The sequence below is a fragment of the Gracilinanus agilis genome, chromosome 3, assembly GCF_016433145.1.
Source record: "Gracilinanus agilis isolate LMUSP501 chromosome 3, AgileGrace, whole genome shotgun sequence".
Classification (NCBI taxonomy): domain Eukaryota; kingdom Metazoa; phylum Chordata; class Mammalia; order Didelphimorphia; family Didelphidae; genus Gracilinanus; species Gracilinanus agilis.
In genome coordinates this window covers 79,913,085-79,936,912 of record NC_058132.1, presented here as the reverse complement: position 1 = coordinate 79,936,912, position 23,828 = coordinate 79,913,085, and the positions used below count along the sequence as shown (strand labels likewise).

The window sequence follows — 23,828 nt, the reverse complement described above, 5'->3', positions numbered from 1 at the left end:
CAGGATAATTTCCTTACCAAAAGGACCTCTCCAAAGCCTTCCTGGTTCCTGAAGTTGAGAATCAGCCAGTGAGAAACAAGTGAATATGCAAATCTTGAAGGGAAAATAGTTGGGAGTAGGAGGGGAGGGAAGAATGACTAATCAGCCTCCTCTAGGGGGGGATATTATCCCAGGAGGCCTCAGTGCCCGCCTTGGCCCAGGGCCTCCTCAGGGTCCTGCTTCCTAGTTTTCAACTGTGGCTACAAGCCTGGGCTAGCCCTCTCATTAATTTTTCCTTGATGAGCAAATTGTCCTTAGAAAATCTGTGGCTTGCAGCTTGAGGAGGTCACTCTAATGGAATTAGATAATTTATCTGGCCCTCTACCACCACCATCCCCATTTCCTCTAGGCCCTACCCAACCACTGGTACTCCCTCTCATCCATCTCTGACTCCTTTCTCTAGCTTTCTTCAACTGGCAGGAGAGATAGTTGGGAAAGATAGGCAAGATACTCTTGTAGCTCCCTAAAGGCTTAAACCATCAGCTTGTAACATCCACCAATTGCCCTTTGAGAGTCAAGCAGACAAATCTAATTTCTCTTCCTGATAATAGCACTCCAAATACCCTGCCAAACTCCTTAAATATTCACTTTTCCAAGCAAAACATCCCCCAGTTCTTTCCATGCATGACGGTTTTGAGGTCTCCAAACTGGCCATACTCCTGGATGCTTTTACTTCTCAGTCTCCTTTACCCCTTCCCACTGGGGACCCTTGCTCAATATATAGGAACACTTAAATGAGTTTTGGCCAACAATAAAATGAGCTTCTTTTGTCGTAGTGAGGTCTCCATCACTAAGTGTCTAAGTAGTGGCTGGATGACCAGATGTCATAATTATTGTTGTCTGTCCTTCATTTTTGGAAGAGGACCAGTGACACCATGGGATGATGTCTTGATTCTTGAGTGAACTGGACCTAAGTGAGGCAGAGTTGCACAAAATCATTGGCCTCATTCTCTTCTAGTCATCCAAGTCCAGTAGCGAGACAAAAATCAGGATGAACTAGGATGCAGCAGATGATCTCAGCATATTCCACTTCTGGCCAAGCTCTGAGAGCTCCACAGGGCCTGCTTCAGCCACCTTCCTGGTCACAGGAACACAATGTTCTCATCCCCCCATTCCATGGGAGGAAGTCTGCACGTGCTCAAGGCAGACATCTCCCCCTAACTCCCTGATGGGGTTTGAGACCTGTTAGTTACCCCAGCCTGGTCTGGCCAGTCTGCTGAGATGGTTTTATTCATGTGGCTGCTGTGCCTGCCAGTTTCTTGGAGCCACAGTGAGAGATGAGTGAAAGGCAGACAGACACCAAAGGGGTTTGAGCAGCCCTACAAAGCGAGCCTTCACAGCAGAGGTGTTACTGCTCCCCGAATACCCTATGTACCCCAGATGTCATCATGGCAAGGAGCTGGGTCCACTGCTAACTCCACAAGGTTTCCTGGCAGGAGATCTGGACTTCTGGGAGAACTTGCAAAGACCTGATGCAGAAGCACGTGAGCAGAAGCAGGAGAATTTATGTAACAAAAATGACAGCAAAAAGGCAAGTGACTTTGAAAATGTTAAGAACTGTGATCAATGCAGGGACTAACCATGGATTCCAGACTACCAATGATGAAGCATGCTACTCTTCTCCTAACAGGGAAGGGATGGATTCAGGGTACAGATGGACAATGTGCTGTACATTTTTAAACAATAGTTGTTTTTTTTTCCGGTGGAATAGGAGATAAAATAGATTTTTTTAAAATTAAACTTAAAAAATTAGAGATGGACAGTAGGGGAGAAAACCCTGGACTTGGGATCGTGGACCTAGAAGGGACTTCAGAGGCTATCTAGTCTAGCCCCTTACTTTGAAAAGATGAGGAAACTGAGAGACCCAGTAGAAGTCAAGTGTCTTGCTCAGGCACACAAGTAGTATCCGACATGGGCTTTGAATAAGGACGCTCTGACTTCAGAGCCCTCTCTCTCCATAGTCGTGAGACCCGAGTTCAAGTCCCAGCCTTGGCAAATCCCTTTTTCCCCTCTGAGCTTTAACTTAAACTTCCCCTAAGATTTCCATGTCCCGTCTCTCTGTTCTGTTAGAAAGCTTTATAAACCTGAAGAAAGCATCCTAGGCGTTTGCATTCTGGTGCTTGTGATCCCTGAGGACCACAGCATTCCCGTTTCCTTTGTCCAGAGTCCCAGCAAAGGGTCAGGGAGCAGAGGGCCTCACTATTCATTTATGGGAGCACGGCCTGCCATCTGCTGGTGTCTGCTGGTAATGGTACCACCAAACAAACGCCTCATCTTTGCTTTCCTAGGCCACACAAAACCCGGTGGACAAGCAGGGGCTATCCATGTCCTTCAAGAAATGGTCTTGTATGACTGTTGACAATACAGAGATGGAATTCCTGTTTAATCATTTTCAGTTGTGTTGGACTCTGTGACTCCTTTTGGGGCTTTCTTGGCAAAGATACAGGGGTGGTTTGCCGCTTCCTTCTACAGCTCATTTTATAGAAGAGGACCCTGAGGCATACAGTTAAGTGACTTGCCCAGGGTCACACAGCTAGTGCGTTATCTGAGGCTGGATTTAAATTCAGCTCTTTCTGACTCCAGATGTGGCATTCTATCCACTGAGATTCCTAACAGTTTATAGTTTCATAAATGTGTTTGTAATCATCTCATTCTGAGAAATTTTTGTTTTTCCTAAAAAGGAAATTGGAAGCTGGCAGTCTTTAGTCCAGAGTATAATGGAAAGAACATTGGATTCAAGAAATTCAGGTACCATGGGTTTCCATTCCATCTCTACCCCTACCTTCTCCTGTGATCTTGCTTAAATAGCTTATCCTCTGAGACTCCTCTTCCAAGAAATAAGATGCGGTGGGGTTTTGTACTATAAAAATTCTAAGATCTCATCCAGCTCCCATATTCTAGGAACCTGATTCTAGTTATGACACCGCTGGTGCTTCAGATTTCCCCAACTAGGAAACTAGGTAATCTGGGGTCTACCAATTAAAAGGCATCCAACAGAGAACCTGTGAGGTCCCCTCATGCCATGGAGAGTAGTACCCTGAACTCTGTGACAGCTGAACACAAACTCTGGCAGGTCCTACCAAGATGAAAGCTGGTCAAGTTTTCCCAAGATCAGGCAAGCTAAGCTGCAAGATGCTCATCACCAGGGCAGGGATTTTTTCAGTCTACTCAAGATAATCTAAGGCAAGGAAAGGTTTGGATCTGAGAAGATGGAAGGAGCACTACCTTTACCTACAAGGATTTTTGAAATGATAAAGTAATCACCTTCAAATGGTTTTGCAAAGTCCTATATAAATTCAATCTATTCCATTAGCTGCCTCAAGTAATTCAGGAAACTCCAGAAATATCTTCTACAAAACAACTGACCCTCCCCCAAAAAACAAATGATCATTAATGAAGCAAGCATCTGAAAAGCAGCAAGGGGAAGGGCAAGGGAAGACAGAAGGAAAGTACATCCTTATTTGACATCTTTTCTAGAAGGTTAAGGAATTGTACACTGAATAACATCTCCAGGGCCTGGGCAATTCAGTCATGTGGCTGAGGAATGGAAGAGTGTGTGGTATGTGAAGAGCAGAAGAAATAGGCCAGTTCTGGGCAAATGAAAAGCATCATCAACTTCAAAGCAAATTTCAGAGAGTGAAAGAGAGCCTTTATTCTACAGGAGCAGGATTATCAAAGTTAAAACACACACTTCTTTGTTCCAAATCATGAAAAACATCACCTATAAATCAATACAATTTACTGATTGCAAATGGAAGGAATGGCTACTCCAATCCTTTCTTCTTACTTCCAGGGGGCATCTGCAACAATCTCTCTCTCCCTTTCTCCCTCCCTCCCTCCTAGGCACTGTAAATAGGACACACCTCTCAGGGAGAAACAAATGTTTACCAAAAATCTACTTCCCTCCCCCCCAACAAAAACAGCAAATCTCCTAAACTAAAGCATCACCAAAACAAAAGCCACACATATCTCCCAGAAGAATCTAGACTAAAATGGTGGTGGGGAGACCTGTCAATTAATACAAAAATCCAAATTACAGAACCTTTTAAGAGTTGGTATTCCTTTTCAATTCAATATTAAAATATTAATCATTTAACCTTCCTTACTGAGCTTAAAATATGCCCAATTATTTGCTTTAATCCACAAATTAAATATTCCCCCTGCCCTCTCACTTTCATTTGCTTAGCAAACTCTCTTTTCAAAGATGTGACAAAAGCAAGCTTCAGCCAAGCATCTGAGGACAATAAAACTTCATGGAAAGGGCACTGGGCAGGGAACCAAGTAACCTAGGTTCTTGTCCTGGCTCTGCCACTCATGCTCTCTTTCTAAGGCTCTTTTTTCACCTAATCAATGAGGCAATTGGACTATGGTCTTCAACATCCTTTCTTAGATTTTTGGATTGAAATGGGAATTGGAATAATCCTAAAAGGGGCTGCTAGAGTTTATCTTTACAATATCAAAGGAAAGGTTTTCTAAGAAAACGGTGCAAAGGGAGTAGGAAGGTTATTTAAACATTTTGAGAGAAACCTTTCAAACACTCACAACTGATAAAACTATACATCATTCTTTTTTGCTCGTTAAAAGTGGGTCCTGGAGGATCTCTACTTAACATACTTTACTTAGTCTTGTGCCATTTAAAATCTGCCCTTCAAGATAGCCTACAGGGTTCAGGTTAGCTACAAGGAATCCCACTGTCCTTAGTACTAATGAGGTTTCACTATACAAAGGATTTTCACATCTCCTCCTTAAAGCACTTAGAAGATTCCTGAAGACCCCAGAGACCAGCTTCCACTCTGACTATCCCTGTCCAGCTCAGCTCCTGAGAAAACCCCTATACTTGCCTGAGTTTATGAATTTGTGTTTAGACTAACACACTTGCTGTAGGCTTACTGCTTTCACAGCCTAGCATCTTCAGTTTGTAAGGGTAAAATGAATGACATCAGAAACATGCCCAGTTCTAACTTCCTGTGACATACCAATCAGGTTGAACCTCCCAAGCCCCAAAGTCGAGTTTTATATTACCCAAGAATACACCATAATAAGGCATTAATGGATGAAGACATTTTAATTTTTGACTGCAAAAATGTCACCTCCCCCCATGAATAATGAAACAGATAGTATATTAACAAAGTGCTTGGAAATGCTTTCTTTGAAATGTTTCAAAACTATTAGGGAAAGTGAGCCAGCTTACAGGATGGAAAATGAGGTAAGAAGGAATAAATAAATTTCTCTAAGGCAAAGCTTGAGATGAAGGAAAAAAAAAAGAGCAGAGTTCCCCACAACCTACTATTTGGCTTCTGGAAGATGGAGAGAAGGAAGTGAAATGGAAAGGAAGGTAGTGCCCAACTTCTACCTGGTGTCCTGCAGGTTTCTAAGCACTTTACATAAAGCAACTCACTGCTGTTCAGGTAGGTCAATTGTCTCAACAAATCTGTCATAAATGAAACTTAATTCCCCAAAGGAAATGGTACCACAAAATAGTTTTGTTAGTTTATGGTAATACTGAGTATTTTTAAACTCTTGGCCTTAATTACTGCCAAAAACAGGGGAAACGGGGTACCCAGAAAACCAGATGGGTTAAATCTGAAAAGATTCTGGGTAACCAATACCCCATATCACATCAACTCAACAAATATTTACATGCAAGGCCCTGCTCCCTGCAAGTTAGACACTCTCCACATGCTCAAATTCCACTGCATTCTCCAAGGTTTTCTTTGGACCAAGGACAACACTGGATAAGCATTCTTTATTTCTTATTAAACTGAGCATTGGCCCTGCCCTTCCTAGTTTAAACCAAAAAGACATACCCTAAAGTGTGATTGGTAGGGCCTTCTGCAATTCTTCCTGACCTATCCCCAAGTCTATTGGGAGAAGCCCTTTCATTAAAAACCTCTTATAGTGTTGCATACAATTCTAAGACAGGCTAAAAGCCAATCAGATCTATTTTAAAAACAAAAACAAAAACGAAATGGTGCCTTATCTATGGGACTGGTACCTGATAGGAAAAAACAAACAAATGTAAGCAGTTGGCCTTATGATACAACAATCCATGTAGGAGTGGGGATGGGAAGAACAAATACTAAATATGTATGTGTGTATGAATGTTTCAAAATTGCCTTTTAAATGCCAATATACGAATAGATTCAAAATCACGAGCCAAGGATACAATTGGTCTGCCATGTGCTGAGTTTAACATAGCAGAAGCCAATGAGAAATAGTGTTGGCCTTTCCTCTAGACAAAGGGGTCAGTATGAGGGAAAGGGAGAGAGCTGCTGGATTTTTCCTTCAGGATACTTCTTGTTCTCACTACTCTTCCTGGTATTAACATTTAACTGTTTTGCTGATAATTCTGATGCTGGCACTCTTGTAACCAAAGACAAAGACCATCTAAAGAGCCACAGAGTCCAGAGTCCAGGCAATTATACCCTTTACTAATCAGGAGAGGTGGATTTGATAAGATGCTACAACCTTTTCACAAAAACTTTCTGACTTTGTAGATCTACTGAGAATTTGGCAAATGAGACATTTTCCTCAATAAAGATATGGCACCAGTAAGGCCCATCAATGAATGGAATAAAACAAAATGCCAACTCCCAAAGTTTTGTTCTTTTGAGTAAACCCCAACATTTACTTTTAAGTCAAATCATCAAACTGCCTAGTTAAACAGTCTTCAGTAGGTTCATCAGGCTCATCAATCTATTACTCACCTCCCATCCCCCAAATTAAAATTAGTTGACAATAACTTTCCCACTTGAGGAACAGGATCCTTGTAAGTCATTTCTCTATGGAACTCCTGAATTTTTTCTTATGTCTTATGGATGGCACAGAGAGAGGCTTAGTAATGGAATCTTTCTGGAAATGGGCAAATACCAGCTGGAGCATTACAGACAAGATGAAAAGAGAGATGAGTGTCAAACACCTGATATTTTTGTATAGTATGAAATGAGGAAATAAAAATAAATGGAAAAAACCTCAAATGCAAAAGCAAAGCATGAGAAGAGAGACTGAAGCCTGTGACATTTTATTTTTTATACAAAATGATAAAAACTTATGCTTTCAAAAGGATTCAAACTTATGGGTTTTTAGCTATTGCCATTTGCCTGTACATGAAAATTGCTTCCAACTCAGAAGATGGGGAAAAAAATTAAATAACCCTTTACTTTCCCCCTATAAAAAGACAAATAGGACAAGTCATCCATTTTATTTATGCTACTGGAGATTATTTTCAGTGTTAGGATATCAGCCCCTAAGCCAAGTAAAGACAATCAAATAGCAAAGAAAACAGCAGGAAGCCATAAGCTGTACAACTGTATTACAACAAACCCCTCAAAGAAAACAAGACAGTAACAACAAACAACACATAAGGCAGAATAAGGAAATGCCTGATATTTACAGCCTCCATCTGACAAAACTCAACTGGGCGTTGGTTTCGGCATCAACCCCCACCCCCACCCCCCAACATTTTTCGATGGGTGTCATAGATGAATTTGATGCAGCCAATGCCGAAGTGCTCAATCCCAAGAATGGAGAAATGCAGAAAGTAGGCAACCTAGGACTGCACCATGCCTTGGTCTTCCTGCAGTTCAGTTACTAAAAAGGACACGAGGTAAATGGTCTGATGTGGTTTTACAGAAAGGATTTTCTTTCACCCCTCTTTAGAACAAACTACTCCTCGATGCAGGCACTGGGTCTGAGAGTGCAGACGTTAATGGCCACTCAGTGGAGGGGTGCTTATCTTGGTGAAGTTGTATGAGGGCAGGGCTCTACAGCCTGTAAGCTTCTGTACTAATGGGTCTTCTAATAATCCTGTGGGGGAGAAAAGCAAAATTCCAAATTACTATACTAAATGGAACTCAGAAGAATACCAGGATGTACTATTTCAGGTTTTATAACAACTCTTCATTAAGAGTACTCAAGTACAGGGGGCAGCTGGGTGGCTCAGTGGATGGAAAGCCAGGCCTAGAGATGCAACATCCTGGGTTCAAATATGGCCTCAGATACTTCCCAGCTGTGTGACCCTGGGCAAGTCATTTAATCCCCACTGTCTAGCCCTTACCTCTCTTCTGCCTTAGAACCAATACACAATATTGATTCTAATATGGAAGGTAAGGATTTTAAAAGGAAAAAAAAGAGTACTCAAATACAGAAAGCTGCCTAGCCCTGCATCCTATTTCAAAGCAAAGTGCAGTCCTTTGCAACACATGACAGCACACAAATTTTGAGTATTTTTTAACTAATTCATTTATCCACTCTCAAAGTGTCTACCTTGAGATCAACCAACCATAGGTCAACTGGAAAGCCACACCTGGTCAAGAATAAGGGTGTTGGATCAAAGCAAAAAGAAAAACTCCCCTCTCTCCCCGCCCCCATAAAAAGAGCATGGAGAAGGCCCAGGAGCACCACATGCTGAGATCTCTGTTTTGAAAAGGCCAAATACTAACTATATATTGGTTTGGTTGGTTTTTTTTAAACCCTTACCTTCTGTCTTAGAATTGATAGCATGTATTGGTTCTAAGGCAGAAGAGAGGTAAGGGCTAGGCAAAAAGGTTAAGTGACTTGTCCAGGGTCATACAGCTGGGAAGCACCTGAAGCCAGATCTGAACCATAATCTCCCGTCTAGGCCTGGCTCTCTTATCTACTGAGCCACCCAGATGCCCTCTGGCTATTTATTGTTGAATCAAAAGGGAATGATTTCAAGTAAAAATACTGAAGAGCTTATTTCTTCTTTTAAGATACAAAACATGAACACAATACTTCTAACTGCTCAGGTGTGTTTTAGAAGACTAGTCTAGGCTTCAAGAGTAGACACAGACCAAGCAATAAGAACCTCATTGCTTTTTCATTTTTTTCTGCTTTAGGACACAGTTTTGAGTCAGCCAACAAAGCCTGGGCTAGTTCTCTAGTGACCTCAGAACCCTGATACTTACGGCTCTTGGCTTTTTGTTTAGCTTCAGATCAATCCTGTGGTGAAAAAGACAGAAGAGATTTGTATTTTAACTAACATCAAAAAGAGGCTTCAAGAATCAGATACTGCATATGGTACAAGCTACAACAAAGACTATTTGGTTAAGAAAAATCCACATTTTTCATTAGACTACATATCAAATTTAGTTGTGTACCCATTTGTTATTGAGCAAGGATCAGTTAAAAATTATAAGAGCAGATTCTCTAGACCTTGCCAAAATGCAAACTTAGATAACCCAGTAAGAAATATAGTAGTTGTAAAAGCCATTATAATTTTTTAAAATTTCTATGAAAGTGTGTGTTAGAGAGATTGAATTAAAAGGGCATGCTCTAAATTAATGTATTAGCTGTGTAACCATATCACTGATAATTATTCTGACACATTGGTGGATAAGTTCAGGAAAGAAAGACTAGAAGTTTGTATTTCAGGATATGAGATATAACAGGAATTAAGTGAATTTCATTTATTAAACTTCTCCAGAGCAAAATATCCAAATCTGATATGATTAATCTCTTTATGAAGCAAAGCCAGGAAATCAGTTTAAATATGAAATAAGGTAAAGTTGGTCTATTGAAAATAAAATAAAAATGAATAGAAGTGAAGATTACTTAATTTTGCTTAAGTTATTAAATGAAATGTTACCTCCATCACGTTTTTCTGTTTTTTAAAAAAACTTCCCAGCCTAACCTAATATACATACCTACAATTAAACAGATAAACTATGAGTTAGAAAGATCTCAAAAAGGCATACTGATGTCTACACACTAAACAACACAGCACAAGTACTAATGCAAATCAAACTTACTCAAAGTCATAATCAAACATGCCAGACGGGCTGAGGGGCAGCATTTGAAAGGAAGAAAGCAATAGAAATTAATATTCTAATTAAATTAGTTGATTAGCCACCCTAGCAAGATTACTAAAAACAAAATCAGCGTAAAGACTCTTATGCCATAAAACTTCAAACATCAAAGCACACAGGTTTCTATAATCAAAAGGTTCCCTTCTCAGGTTTTTACATCAGAAGTATAGTAGTGTTATAAAAAGGGATGGTTATTTCATTAGAATTCTACCAGATATATGGACAAATCATTAGCTTCCAGATGCAGAGTTAGATTTTTTTTTAAACATACATGAATGGAATGAAAAATGCAGAAGAATTAGGGCATTAGACAAAATGGGGAGAAAAGAGTTTAGGCATATAATAAAAATGCTTTAAAAACAGTAATTCACAACCTAGTAATAACAATGAATTTTTTTTTAAATAGAAGAAAAAGAGAAAATGTTCTGCAACACTATACTCAAGTAATATGCTCTCAATCAGGTGTCTGGGCCAGGAACCTGATGCTCTCATTCTTCCTGGAAGTCAAGGGCTGAATGAATACCCTTCAATGGCAAGGTGTTCACTCAGGAGATGGGCTGGTCAAACTGCTCAACCACTGAATGCAACACAGCTGTTGGTAGTTACCTATTAAACATCAGGGATTTAGGCATCCAAAGTCTGCCAAGCAACTTGGAAGAAACTGAGCATCCACAAGTATCCCAAACCTTCCTCTATGCTGTTAGAAACTGGGGCAGAAGTTGTGCTGGCTCCCAGGCTTATAGATTTTGAGTTGGAAGAGATCTAGAAGGTCATTCCCTAGAACCCTACCCCCCTCCCCGTTTAACAATGAAGAAAGCCCAGAGCCATGAAGTGATTTGCCCCTAGTTAAAGTCAAAGCAACAGGATGTGAATCCAGGTCCTCTTGTTCTAAGCTCGGCATTCTTTCCACTGCAAATCATTTGTGTGCTACAGTTTGAGAGAACAAATGGCAAATATAAACTATATTTTTGCTGCTAGCCACACAAACAAAAGACAAAAGGAGTGAGTTTCTTGTTGGCTCCCATGCCTTCCAAGGAGTATTGTTTATTATACTGGTGAGTCTCAGCCGTAAGCTGCAAAGGATACCCCAAAAATTATATAAGTTGTTAATTCTTTCTTTAAAAAAATTATTTATTTACATTATTCTGTTGAAATTCACTAGAAAAATAGTTCCAGTCTAAATTAGACCAAATTAAGATCCACTAAAGGCATTGACTAGATTGTCTAGTTCTTTCTTCCTATTCTCTCTTTTCATCATTGTTCTTTATTTCTTACATGAATGTTCTGAAATTCTATCTCTATACAAGTCTTAAGCATTCTTTGGTAGAATGACTCCCAGATATTTTATGAATTTTTGTAGTAACTGTGAAATGGGACTTCCCTTTCTATTATTTCCTTCTGAGTTTTATTACTGCCAGTTAGATTTGCCACTGATTTTCTGGGTGCATTTTGTATCCTGCTACTTTGCTAAAGCTGTAATTATCTTAATTTATTTGCTGATTTTCTGGGGTTTTCTAAATAAGTTGATTTATCCCAGAAAATGAGGATAGTTTTGTTTCCTCTTTATGTTTTGATCTCTTTGAATGCCAGAAATACTGAAATCATTTGTGGTCCCACTTTTTATTTCTCTTGTTATCACTATTGTTAGCAACCAAAACTGTCAAATAACAAGGCTTATTCTACTCTTATATTTAATGAGACACATGTTTCTCCAATGCAGATAATGCTACCTTTTAGCTTTAGAGATATACTTTTTTATCATATTAAATATGGCATTTCTATGCTTAGATTTTGTAGGTTTTTACTATGACTCACTATGATACTTCATCAAAAGCTAAGCATTTAGATTTGGGTTACTATGCTTTTCAAAAGCAAACAATGCATTCTCCTATTTGAGGTGGTAGAACTTGAGTCAATCTATACTCGAGTAAAGCTGGGATGAAGCATGATTTCAATATTCCTGAACATCCTCCTCCACACTTCTGCAAACTTAGCCTTCCTGTTAATACAAATTATGCCACTCCTTCCATTCAAAAACCTAGGATCTAATGCCTCTAGGATAAAAAACAGAATTTTCAGCCTCACATTTAAAGTCACAGAGGATGAAACATCAGAATCTGATTTTCCATAGTGCTAGTTAAGCTTCATTTCATTTTCATTTTTTTAAACACAGTAACTATTATCATGAGAGGCAGTGTGGGATACTGGACAGAGAGCTGACTCTGGAGTCAGAAAAACATGAATTTAAAGTTCTGCCTCTGGCATATCTTGGCAAGTCATGTAAGCTCTCTAGGCCCTGCTCAAAGTCTCTCCCTATTCCAGTTCCAGCTGCCAAAAACAATCTATCCAAAATGGAGCTATGACCACACTAACCTCCTGCTCAATGAACTCTCTCCCAGAGCAAATAAAAACTTCTCTGGCATCTGAAGCTGTTCTTGGCTTGGCCCTTTCCTACTCTTCCCATCTTCTCACACCTGACTCCCTCCACACACGCTGTAATCCAGCCAGCTGACCTCCTTGTGCTCACCTGGACATGATCCTCCCCTCTCCCACCTCCCAGCTTTTCTGGCTCCCTTCGTGTCTCAGCTAAAATCCCATCCAAAGAATGAAGCCTTTCCCAATCCCCATTAATGCTAGTGCCTTCCCCAAATCATGTTCAATTTATCCTGTATGTATCTTATTTGTACCTGGTCCTTAACATGTTGTGGCTCCCATTAGAATGTGATCTCCTTGAGGGTAACAGGGACTGTTTTTGCCTTTCTTTAGAATGGAAATCAGAATTTAATGAGCACCTACTATAATACTAGGCACTATGCTAAATGCTTTACCAATATGATCTCATTTGATTATCTCATCTTTGTATGCTCAGTACCTGGGATATAGTGAATGCTTAATAAATGTTTATTTGACTTGATATGGCTTTCCCCTATTCTGGAAAGCTCTGCCCCTCATCTTTACTTCTTTGTTTACCTAGTTTCCTTTAAGACATAACTCAAAGCTCACCTGCTGCAGGAAGCTTTTCCTGGTGCCTCAGTGTAAATGGTTCCCTTTTCAGATTACCTTCCACTTCCTTGGTCCCAATCTTGCATAGAACTAGTTATTTACATGAAGTGTCTCTCATTTGAAGTATGCTTCTGGAGGGTGGAGGCTTTTTTGTTTTTGTTTTTGTTTTTCCCAATCCTCAGTGCTAAGCAGTGCTTCACACAGTAAATGATTAACAAATGCTTGGAGTTTTTAAAAGGGTTAAATTTAGGTCATTCTTCACATCTTGAATGTTTAAAAGTTCAGATAAATAACTTGTATTTCTCTAACACTCAGTTGCAAGTCAGGGAAGAGAATAATAGCAGGCAGCCAAGAGAAAACAATATGTGCCCATTTCCTTTAACACAGAAAGGCATCTTTACATGCCCAGGTATCTGGTGTAAAACAATCAACAAATATTGGAATTTGTGTTAGCTTTCCTCCTCTCCATCTTGGATTCCCTTTTTTGCTCTTTCCCTTCATATTTCCTGTATTAGTTCAATGACTATTGATTCAATGAAAATATGGTGTGGCTTGAAACAAACCCAAGCTATTTATATAATCTATACCACCACAAATTAAATAAGGCCCTTTAGAACTGATTAAGCTTTTTTTCCCTTCAGTTGATATAAAGACAACCATTATTTAAGGATTCATGAAATACTTGGTAACTATATAAGAAAATCCTAAAGCAAGACTCCATGAGCACTGCATCTGACTCCCTCGACAAGAGAAAGCATTTGATAATGGTAAGGTCCTAGCAGAAATTAAATCCAAGAGAGATGCAAAATGCAACTGTTGGTATTATTTGTGGTAAGCTAGTATGGCAGTAGCATAATTGGTGACCCTAGGAAGCAGAAGTAATTTTTGCTATTTCTCATCAGTTTTAGGAGGTTAATGTGGTGACTTGTTATTAGGGTTATGTCCAAAAAAGGCTATTCTTAATTGTTACATGGAGGAATTTTTTTTCCCTTTTGCAATCTTAAAATTAAGAAGAATTGTGTAAAATACCTGCTGATCCCCCAAATCTCTCTTCCACCTTCAGAATATCAATCTCCAAAGACAATAATCAGAAGTATGAGGTACTGGAGAGAGGGCTAGACTAAAAATCAGAGGATGGGTCTTCCAGTCCTGGTTCTGCCACTTCATTAGCCACTTGACCTCAGGAGAGTCCCTTACCCTATCTTTAGCTATAAAACAAGGAGGCTGGATTCAGTGATCTCAAAAGCTCCCTTCTAGCTGAAACCTTCTCTATTCTATAACTTACCAAGCTACCATAGGAAAGGGGAATTTCCTACATCCCTTAGACTGAGTACTCCACACAGGGGCTGCCTATATCCCTTAATAGCAAAGAGACCAAGAGGAACTTTGATGGAATGCTGTTCAAGAAGTCCTAAGGTGGTGCTATTGATATTGTTGCTTTAGACCTGGGTTCTTTGCCTTACAAAAGGTTTGAGACCACAGCCTCACTTTCCCCTCCCATGGAAATTTTCTCTTCCATAAGAAAGCAACACATCTGAATATTGGCCATTCTTTTCAGTTATGAGTTATAATGGTTTGCAACATAATCATTTACAATCAAGAGCTAAAAGCAATATTGAGTCCTCCTTTCTTAAAGATATCTACCTTCTACAGACTATTGATGTTATCTTTTGTTTCACACCTCAAAAGGCAATGTGGACAAATGTTATCTGAGAAAGCACATTCTTACTTGGGGCTTTGGACTCCAATACTCCAATATATGTGTCTGCATATTGTAGAAAGATGAATGGGCATAGGGCAGGGAAGGAGGGAGCACAAGCAATCACTCAAATGCCATTAAAAAAAAATGTGTTTGGCTAGTTCTCAGAATCCATAAGGAATCAGAGAAGATACAAATAAGAACAACAAAATCCTTCATCTATCCTACTCCCCTTTTTCTCAATTAAAAATAACCCCAATATACCATTTCATGTATGATTTTCATTTAATATGGTTCTTCTACACAAAACACACTAGCTATACTGTACCCCAAATCTAAAAATCTGGAGGCCCTCCTGCATTGTTGGTACATCAGTTTAGAAAAAAAATAAGACCACATTACTTATAGGAGAGGCCTTTTCTTCTGTCTGTGAAAATATAAATCCCTAACAGTGTCACCCAAGAATCTGTATTCCAGAAATATCCCTTTGTAATAATAATCACCTCAGCCCTGGAGAATGGTACCAATGTCACTAACCTGTGTCGGTTTTTATTCTTCCTCTTTTTATGGCTGCTGTGATGACTTCCTGAAGAGGTGGAAGAAGCAGCCTTCTGGGGTTTCACTCCCTGCACAGATCCATCCAGATCCTCTGTGTCCTCTTGGCTAGGTTCATTCTCCTGATTGTGAAAGTCTGGAGATGTGTCACTTTCTGTACCACTGCCTGGTTCCCCTGTGGGAGTTACATATAAACTCAGAAGAATCTTTTCAGAAACACTTAAGCTAAACTGCCAATCAGCCAACAATAAGTTCAAAGGTTTTTTATTGGCCAGGCACTACTCTCACCCCAAAAAACTTGCACTCTGGCTGGGGATAAAACATGACTTCCTTGAGAGTAGGGAACTTTTCATTCATTGTGTCATCTCCAGCACCCACCACATAGGGCTTAATAAATGCTTGCTGACTGACTAATTGGGGAAAGAAGATGCACAGCTGAAGCCCAAGATTCTTAGTTCCTAAAAAATACCAAGTAATTAGAAACAGTAAAGCTGAAGATACTTGAGGGCAGAACCCTGCCTCTGAGATATGACAAACTTATTGTATTTACTAGATCGTTATTGTAATCTTGTTATGACATCCCCTACATTTTCCCCAGAATTCTCCTCTTCTTCTCAGAGACATCCCTTATAACAAATAATTTTCTTAAAAAAAGAAAACAAAGAGCAAAACTAATCAACACACTGAGACAATGCTATATGCAATTTTCCATATTGGTAGTGCCCTCTATGTCTACCAAGGAGTGGGAGTAAGTATCTTTTCATCTCTTTTTTTGGGGAACAACCTGGGCCTTTATAATTTAGCAGCATTCCATTTTGATTGCTTTGTGGTGATTGGTTGTTCTTTCCATTGATTTATATAATGTTAGTTACAAGGCATATAACTTCACTTTGCATCAGATCACCTAAATCTTCCCATGCTTCTCTGTATTCACCATAGTTGTCATAGACCTTAAAGCACAGTAATATTTCATTATGTTAATTCACCAGACTTTGTTTAGCCACTCCCCAATGGATGGGTATCTATTTCTAGTTGTGCTACTCTAAGAAGTACTGCTACTAATATTTTGATGTACCTAGAGCCTTTCTCTCTTATCTTTTGATATTCTTGTGGCTTCTGTTTAGTGGTGAGACCTCTAGCAACAGAGAATGGACATACCAGTCACTATTTAGCCTAATTCCTAATTACCATCCAAAATGATTAACTAATTCCCAACTCCATCAACAGTGCATATTATCTTTCTATAGCCCCTCCAAAGCTCACCCTTTCATACCTATTATCTTAATAATTTGCTGAGTGTGAGATGAAATCTCTGAATTGTTTTGATCTGTATTTCTCTTAATACTGTTAATTTAGGACAATCTTTCACATGGTTATTAGTTTACAATTCTTCTTTTGACAACTGTTCATATTTTTTTTTTATCATTTTCTATTGGGGGAGCTTTTAGTCCTTCATATTTCTGTTATTTGTTAATATATTATCTTAGATATTTAATACAAAATTTTTCCAAGCCAACTTCTTCCTCTCATCTAGATGCATTAATTTCATTTGTATAAACCTTTTTCAATTTTATGTAGTCAAAATGGCCTATTTTTCCTTTTCTTTTAAAAAACATGGAACAGCCTTACAAAGAAATTTACTCAAAACTTAGAATTTATCTCCCACCCACTGGGTTTCCTCTTTCATCTCTGTTCCCTTTCCTTCTTTCCAGAGACCTTTCAGACCCTAGCAGGAAGTAGAGATCTATATGCTACTCAGTCTTGCCCTGAAGAGGCTATACTGGGAGGAGTAAGGAGGCCTTTAATTAGAATGATAGGATAATCAGATTACCTACCATCTAACTTACCTACCCAGGAAGGGGAATTTTAATTGGGGAGAGGGAGTAATGAAACAATAAACAAGTTCCAAATGAGTAAGTTACATGGACAACAAATACTACAGTTCTGAAAAAAGACAAATTACTTCAAAATGTGTCCAGGGAAAACCTGATGTAAGGATTTGACCTGGATTATGAAATAAGTACAGAGGAAGGGGTTGAGCATTCCAGGAGGGAGGAATATAAGCAAAGTCAATAAAGCAACATGGAAAGAATCTTCAGAACCACCAGGGAGAATGAGATTAGCTAAAAAGGGCAGTTCCAGTTCTTGGAAATAAAATTTAAAAGGCAGACTGGAGCCCCATGGTAGAAGGCCTTGAATGCCAGAGTAAGAAGAGTGGACTTAATCCTTTAGGCACTGAAGATTTTTGAATAAGGCAATGACATCTATCAATATCATAAGCACTTACTATGTATGAAAGAGTATTTAAAGAAAATAAATCTGGTGGTGCTGTTTAGCATGGAATGGGAATAGAGACTTGGTCTTCTACTCAATACATTCTAGTAGCTCCCTATTTCCTTTAGGTTCAAATAGAAGATTCTCTGTTTGGCTTTTAATTGTCCTTCAAAATCTGGCCTCAATCTACTTTTCCAGATTCATTATACATTCCCCGCCTTCTCCTACTCTATAGTCTAGCCCAATGACAGCAAACATTTTAGAGGGGTGAGTGATGTGAGAAATGTCCTCAAGCACACATGGAGAAGGGGAGGGGAACAGCCTGGCCCCACATCCCTCTGGCTTTCTAGTAATAAACTCTGGTGAACTCTGTGCTGGAGCGACAATGTTTGTGCCCACCAAGAGGGCTGAGTTCCCCCTCTGGCATGCGTGCCACAAGTTCAACACCAAAAGTCTAGACAAACCAGCTTCCCTGCTGTTCACACACAACAGTCCAGCTTTAAACCTTTGCCTTAGGCTCTCCATATGTGGAATGCACCCCCAAACTCAACCCTACCTCTTAGCATTGTGGTTTTCCCAGAGAAGAATTATAGAAACTGATGCAAAGTGAAGTGAGCAGAACCAGGAGAAAGAGCTACACCACTGACGGGACAAACTGCCGGCCAGATGCAGCCCCCTGAAATGCCCTATTCAGCCCCATGACATCATTCCTAATCTGACAAATACAATGAATAGGATACAATACAATGAAAATTCAAAAGAGTTGCCTTAGAAACAGACTGACAGAGACCATTTCCTTTCCTTTGGCCCCCTCTTTAAAAAGTTTGCCCATCACTGAGCTACACAATAACAGCAATATTTTAAGGATGACCAACTGAGATGACTTAGCTACTCTAAACATGACAATGATCCAAGACAATTACAAAAGACCCATGATGAAAAATGCTATCCATCTCCAGAGGAGAAGAGAAAACTGATGGATTCAGAGTACAGATTAAAATATATTTATTTTTTCCTTTCATTATTTTTCTTGCTTTTTTTTTGGGGGGGGGACATGGCTAAGGAGAAAATGTTTTACATAACTTCACATATATAATGAGTATCATACATGGAACTTGAGGTTTTGAGAATTTTTTTACAATATAAAAGGAGTAAACTGTAGCTTGACAATTGGTTCATGACATGTTCATGATTATGTTTGCTGTGAATGTTTAAAAAAAATGGCATTATTCAGAGCCTGATTCTATATTCACCAGGCTTCACTTCAAATTATTTTTGGTAACTTTATCAAATGACAGCTATTAAATTTGCCACTTTGGAAGATGGCCTGAAGAGGGTCCTAGAGAACTCTGAAATTTGAAAAGAACTATAAAATTGTTCAGAGCAATAACAGCATTACTGGGATAAGTGTTCAACTGACTAAACCACTTAGATGATACTCATCTGTATCCTTAAATGTAGTCTAGGTATTAGATTAGAGCCTAAACTATAGTGACAGTTAATAGGACAGAAAAGAAATAAAGGTCTGTTTTGTGCTTAGAAAAGAAAAGGGGATTTGTTGATCTACCAATAGGATCCTGGGATTTAGGAAAATAGAGAAGTAAAGGATGCTCTTAAGTTATCTAATCTATGTCACCAGAAGATAGCAGGTACAACTATTAAGAAAAACAAAGTTAGGAATAAAAATTGGTTCTGATGGGAAAACAGAAGTGAAAATGTCCAAAGAAGAAGCTGGAAATGCAAAACTGGTCCATGTAGAGAAAGCTACAATTTATAGTTAGTTATATAGCTTTTAGTTATGCACACAGAGGTAACAGCTAAAGCCAATGAACAATTCTTCATAAATTAAAAACTTTCAAAATTCTTTGTTAAATTACGGCTTCAGTGTAGAGATTTAATTACAAATAGGTGGTGCAGTGGATAGAGTCTGATATCAGAAAGATTCATCTTCCCAAGTTCAAATCTGGTCTCAGATACTTAATAGCTGTGAGACCTTGGGCAAGTCACCTAACTGTATGTGAGAGAGACAGAGAGACAGTTTCATTAAGAAAAATCTTTACATATATTATGTTATACAAAAATATAAATGCATAGCATTCAATTATATTATCTTAGCAAGTAAAAAGGGAAATATAGTCAATTATTTAGAAATAAATATCTCATTCAATGAGTTACGAATATAAGTAGCTTCAATTCCCCAGCACCTAGCAGTGTGCCTGGCACATATTAGGTGCGTATAAATGCATTTTTATTGTCTGATATTATGGTACAGGTCACTTGAGTATTACTCCTCCATAAAAGCTCTCAATTTATATTTGTCTCTCTTATGATGCCAATTTTTGATGTAATGAAAAGAAGCTATTTTATAGCAACTTCAAGCATGATTGTCCTTGAATGAGAAACAAAAAAACCTTTCAAATGAAAAGAATTTTAGGAAATGAAACATAGTAAATGAGAAAATTATCACAATCCAAGATAAATATGCAGAAATTTATCTTCTTAACTTTATAATTTCTTCTGGTCTTTTTCAACACTGTTACTTTTCCTATAAATACTTTTATTTTCAATTTTTTCCACTGGAACACCTTTGATTCCTTTTTTATGTGTTACACTTGGTGAAAAATACCTCAAACTTTCTATCATAACTAAAAAGTGATCAAAATATTAGTTTATAAGTCTTGAAATACCTAGCCAGAATTTAGCAGATAGGAAAAAAGGAAGTTTATCATCAAAAGATTAAATACAAATTTAAACCAAGCCTTTTTCCTTCATGTGCAATAAAGAACAGATATCATGAAGGAACATATGTGTCTTATCTTAAGAAAACCAATTCACAAAAATCTCAAAGTCAAAACTAATAAATACATTACAAAAGGACTTTTCTTTACAAAAATATATTTTAAATTATTTAATCTACATATATCTTTTCAAGAGCATGTCTAATGAATAATGTGAGATATACGTTTATCTTCAGTGGCTGCCAAGAACCCCTGCTTAGGGTTTTTTTTTACTCCAGATGTTATTCTGAAGAAGTGTCAATCAGTTTTATCTTTCCTCCTTAGAGTAGGTTTACATAAGATGTTGAAAGAACCATGCTGCGAAATGAGTGTTAAATTCTAGTCATTCACATAAGAACCAAATTATACTAATTTCTAATGCTTTGCCATGTACCCTTTATAAAGTAGTTTGAGAGCTTGGTTTAATAAGCACTCCTTTGCCCTGAGTTAATTCATTGCCTTGTGGATTACTGTTAATGTAGTGAAAAGTATTCATGTGACCTAATTCTGCTATACTCTCCCTTTAAGAAAAAAAAAAAGATATGATGCCAACGATAACAGCATGAAGTAAGTACCTGACCTACAGAAAATTATCATATTCCAGGGCAGTAAACCTCACTCTGGACTTGTGATTTCCTATCATCTTTGAATATAAATGAATAGTTCCTCCTCTAAAGATATGTTGAAGAAGATGCAATATGGAGAATTACAAAAACTAAAATACAAAGGTAGATGCATAGCTAATCACTGTTTCAGAAGTCAAAATAAAAACAGTATTGGGCAGCTAGGTGGCTCAGTGGATAAAGCACTTACTGGGCCTGGAGTCAGAAAGATCTGTGATCAAATCTGGCTTCAGATATCTGTGTGACCCTGGGGAAGTCACTTGACCCTGTTTGCCTTAGTTTTCATATCCATCAAATGAGCTAAAACAGGAAGTGGCAAAATGCTCCAGTATATGTTTGATAAGAAAATCCCAAATGGAGTCATGATGGATTGGACACGACTGAAACAACTAAACATTGTTTCCACATATCAAATAGTAGAATTTCCTTATATCTGCATAGTGTTGTCCTCCAAAGCACTTTAATAATTAGTGCTACTAAGCACAACATGGGAAGATAAGTATATGCCCCATTTTATATATAAGAATTCATAGGGATCATGAATTAATAATAGGAAAGAGCTGGACTGGATATAGATCACCTAACCCAAACTTTCAGTTTTGCAGAGTGCAACTAGCTGAGAGAAGCTACCTGAACTCACCAATGTCATATCATACTACAGCTATGCCCACAACCCAGGACTGCTGATTTTGAGTCTAAGGCTCTTTTCATTTCAGTAGGATACCTCTCTCTAAAACCAAAATTTTTTAATAACTTTAATTCAGTGGATTTAAAGAGAGCCACCTACTTGTGTTTTTTCAGGGAATTGAGGAAAGATTTTGAAGCAACTTCCCTAATGGAGAGGAAAGGAAGCATGATGTAATCTCTCTCTTAACACTGGTAAAGGTTTGTATTTGTATATAAATAAAAATGCATGAAGGTCTCCTTTAGGTTTCTCAAAGAAATTGCAAGGATCTAACATCTAAACACTGTGGTGATCAGATCATAAGAACAAAAAAACTTACTTTTTTCAATAAGTTGGTCCTGAACTCCAGCCAATGCACTGACTGCCTAAAAGAAAAAGATACAAGACATTCATTGGTAAAACTATCAAAAGCAAAAAGAAATTCAATTCTAATCTGAGAACTGCAAAATAGAGACTTGGGAAACCACTCATTTCAGAAAAGCAGTATTTAGCTAAATAGATTTATTTAGGAAAAATATGAAGAAGTATTTTTTATCAAGTGTGGAATTTTCAAGTCAAGTGCAAAAAAAGGTACTTTTTCTTTTTTAACAGTAAATGTCACAAAAATTGATATGAGGCTTCCCTTGGGTTGATGGTTAGTCAACTATCAAAAATATACTGCTTGTCCCACCCACTTACCGCTGCCGAAGTAACTGAGGATTTACTGAAGAGCCGTTCAGCTTCTTTAAATTTTCGGTTCCTACGATCATTTTTGCTATTAGAGTTTCTAAAATGGAGGGAAAAAAAAAACTCATAAATACTTGCCAGGTCTACAGTTAAGTCTTATTTTGTACCTTGCTTTGATAAGAAAAATGATGAAAATGGCAGAAACGAGAAACCTTTTTCCACTGAAGGCATCAACTTACAGGGGAAAAAATTCAACTGAAAGCCACATTGAAGTAAAAACCAACTTAAATTAATTCCTTTTTTCCTTCAAAGTAGTAAGATACTTGATTCACAAGCTTTGGAAATCAAGAATGGGGAAAAAAAAGCTTTATTTAATAATGAAAACTTAAGGATATTTCAGTTCCATATACTAGTCAGGAAGACCAAAACGGACAAGGAAGAGAGGAAAGAGAAAGGAAACGGGGAAAAAAGAGGAAATAAGAAAAACTGAGAAAAAGAAATATATCAGAGGAACAAAGACCCTCATATATTGGAAGAGGGTGAAACCAGAGTAAAAGGGAGTCACCCAAAAAAAGAGGGAGAGATGGTTAGAAACACACACACTCTCTCTCTCTCTCTCTCTCTGACACACACTCTCTCTCTCTCTCTCTCTCTCTCTCTCTCTCTCTCTCTCTCTCTCTCTCTCTCCTCCCCCTCCCTCCCTTCCTCCCTCCCTCCCAAGAAGTAGTAGATAGGCATATACACAAACCAAAAGGAAAGGAGAAGAATATACATACAAACCAAGAGGGAAAAAAGAGAGACATACACCCAGAGGAAGTCAAGAAGAAAGACACAAATTAAGAAAACAGGATTGACATCTTTTCTTCCTGCTTTCTAAAATTCATCATTGATTATATACTGAAGCCTACCTGCACCCAACATGCATGTCTCCATTTCCCAATTATTCAGAGACTATATCCACATCTTGTATTAAAATCATGATTCTCTGGAAGAGTGGGGAAGGTTAGGTCATTTAAAGGAGCTTCACAATTTCCTGAATTAAATTCAACCTGTTCTTCTCTCTTCCTATTTAATTGTTGGCTAGTGTTGTCCATTGTACTGTTTGCCTCAGATATAAATATTGACAGAGAAGCTTTAAGGGTTGTCTGTCCAACCTCATGTCATAATCGGAGTGCCAACCATCCTTCAACCATTTGTTCTTTCCTATGAGGATGATACAGTCAAGCTCTTTTGAATGGCTATGGATTTTTTCCAGGAAGCTCTGCAATGTTCCAGGATGAATGCAACAAGTATAATTTCATCTACAAACAGAAACATCTGTAAGATCTCAATAAGTGACTGCCCAGGATCATACAGCTAGGAAGTATCTGAGGTCAGATGTGAACCCAGGACTTCTTGTCTCCAGGCCCAGATCTCTATTCACCGAGCCACTTAGCTGCCTTGACAAGCATTTATTAATGCTTACTGTGTGCCAGGAACTGTGCTTAGTTTTAGGGATACAAATACACTCCAAAACAAAGCCAACCCCTACGCTCAACAAACTTACATTCTAACAGAAGACAACTCATGAAAGACCTGAAATATGGGTAGGGGGGAAAAAGGTGGCCACATGATGGCAAAGTCAGGGAGTCAGAGGCAAACCCAGGAAGGAAATGAAGGGAGGTTGATCTGGGCCTCTCT

General features: G+C 38.4%; 1 protein-coding gene across 3 annotated transcripts in view; it reads right to left on the bottom strand.

Moving 5' to 3' along the window:
* Nucleotides 1-7,225: 7,225 nt before the first annotated feature.
* The window catches only part of MEAF6 (MYST/Esa1 associated factor 6), a 29,630-nt gene continuing 13,027 nt past the window's right edge, over nt 7,226-23,828 (bottom strand). Inside the window, exons 3-8 of one of the 3 annotated variants that reach the window (XM_044668048.1) lie at nt 22,161-22,248; nt 21,802-21,847; nt 15,106-15,298; nt 9,810-9,839; nt 8,967-9,000; nt 7,226-7,845 (exon numbers count right to left, since the gene is read on the bottom strand). In XM_044668048.1, coding sequence (XP_044523983.1) covers nt 7,837-7,845; nt 8,967-9,000; nt 9,810-9,839; nt 15,106-15,298; nt 21,802-21,847; nt 22,161-22,248 — 400 coding nt within the window. In that variant the 3' untranslated portion in view covers nt 7,226-7,836. Of the gene's footprint in view, nt 7,846-8,966; nt 9,001-9,646; nt 9,705-9,809; nt 9,840-15,105; nt 15,299-21,801; nt 21,848-22,160; nt 22,249-23,828 lie in introns of all 3 variants that reach the window. The other 2 variants (XR_006505785.1, XM_044668047.1) reach the window with 2 other exon arrangements.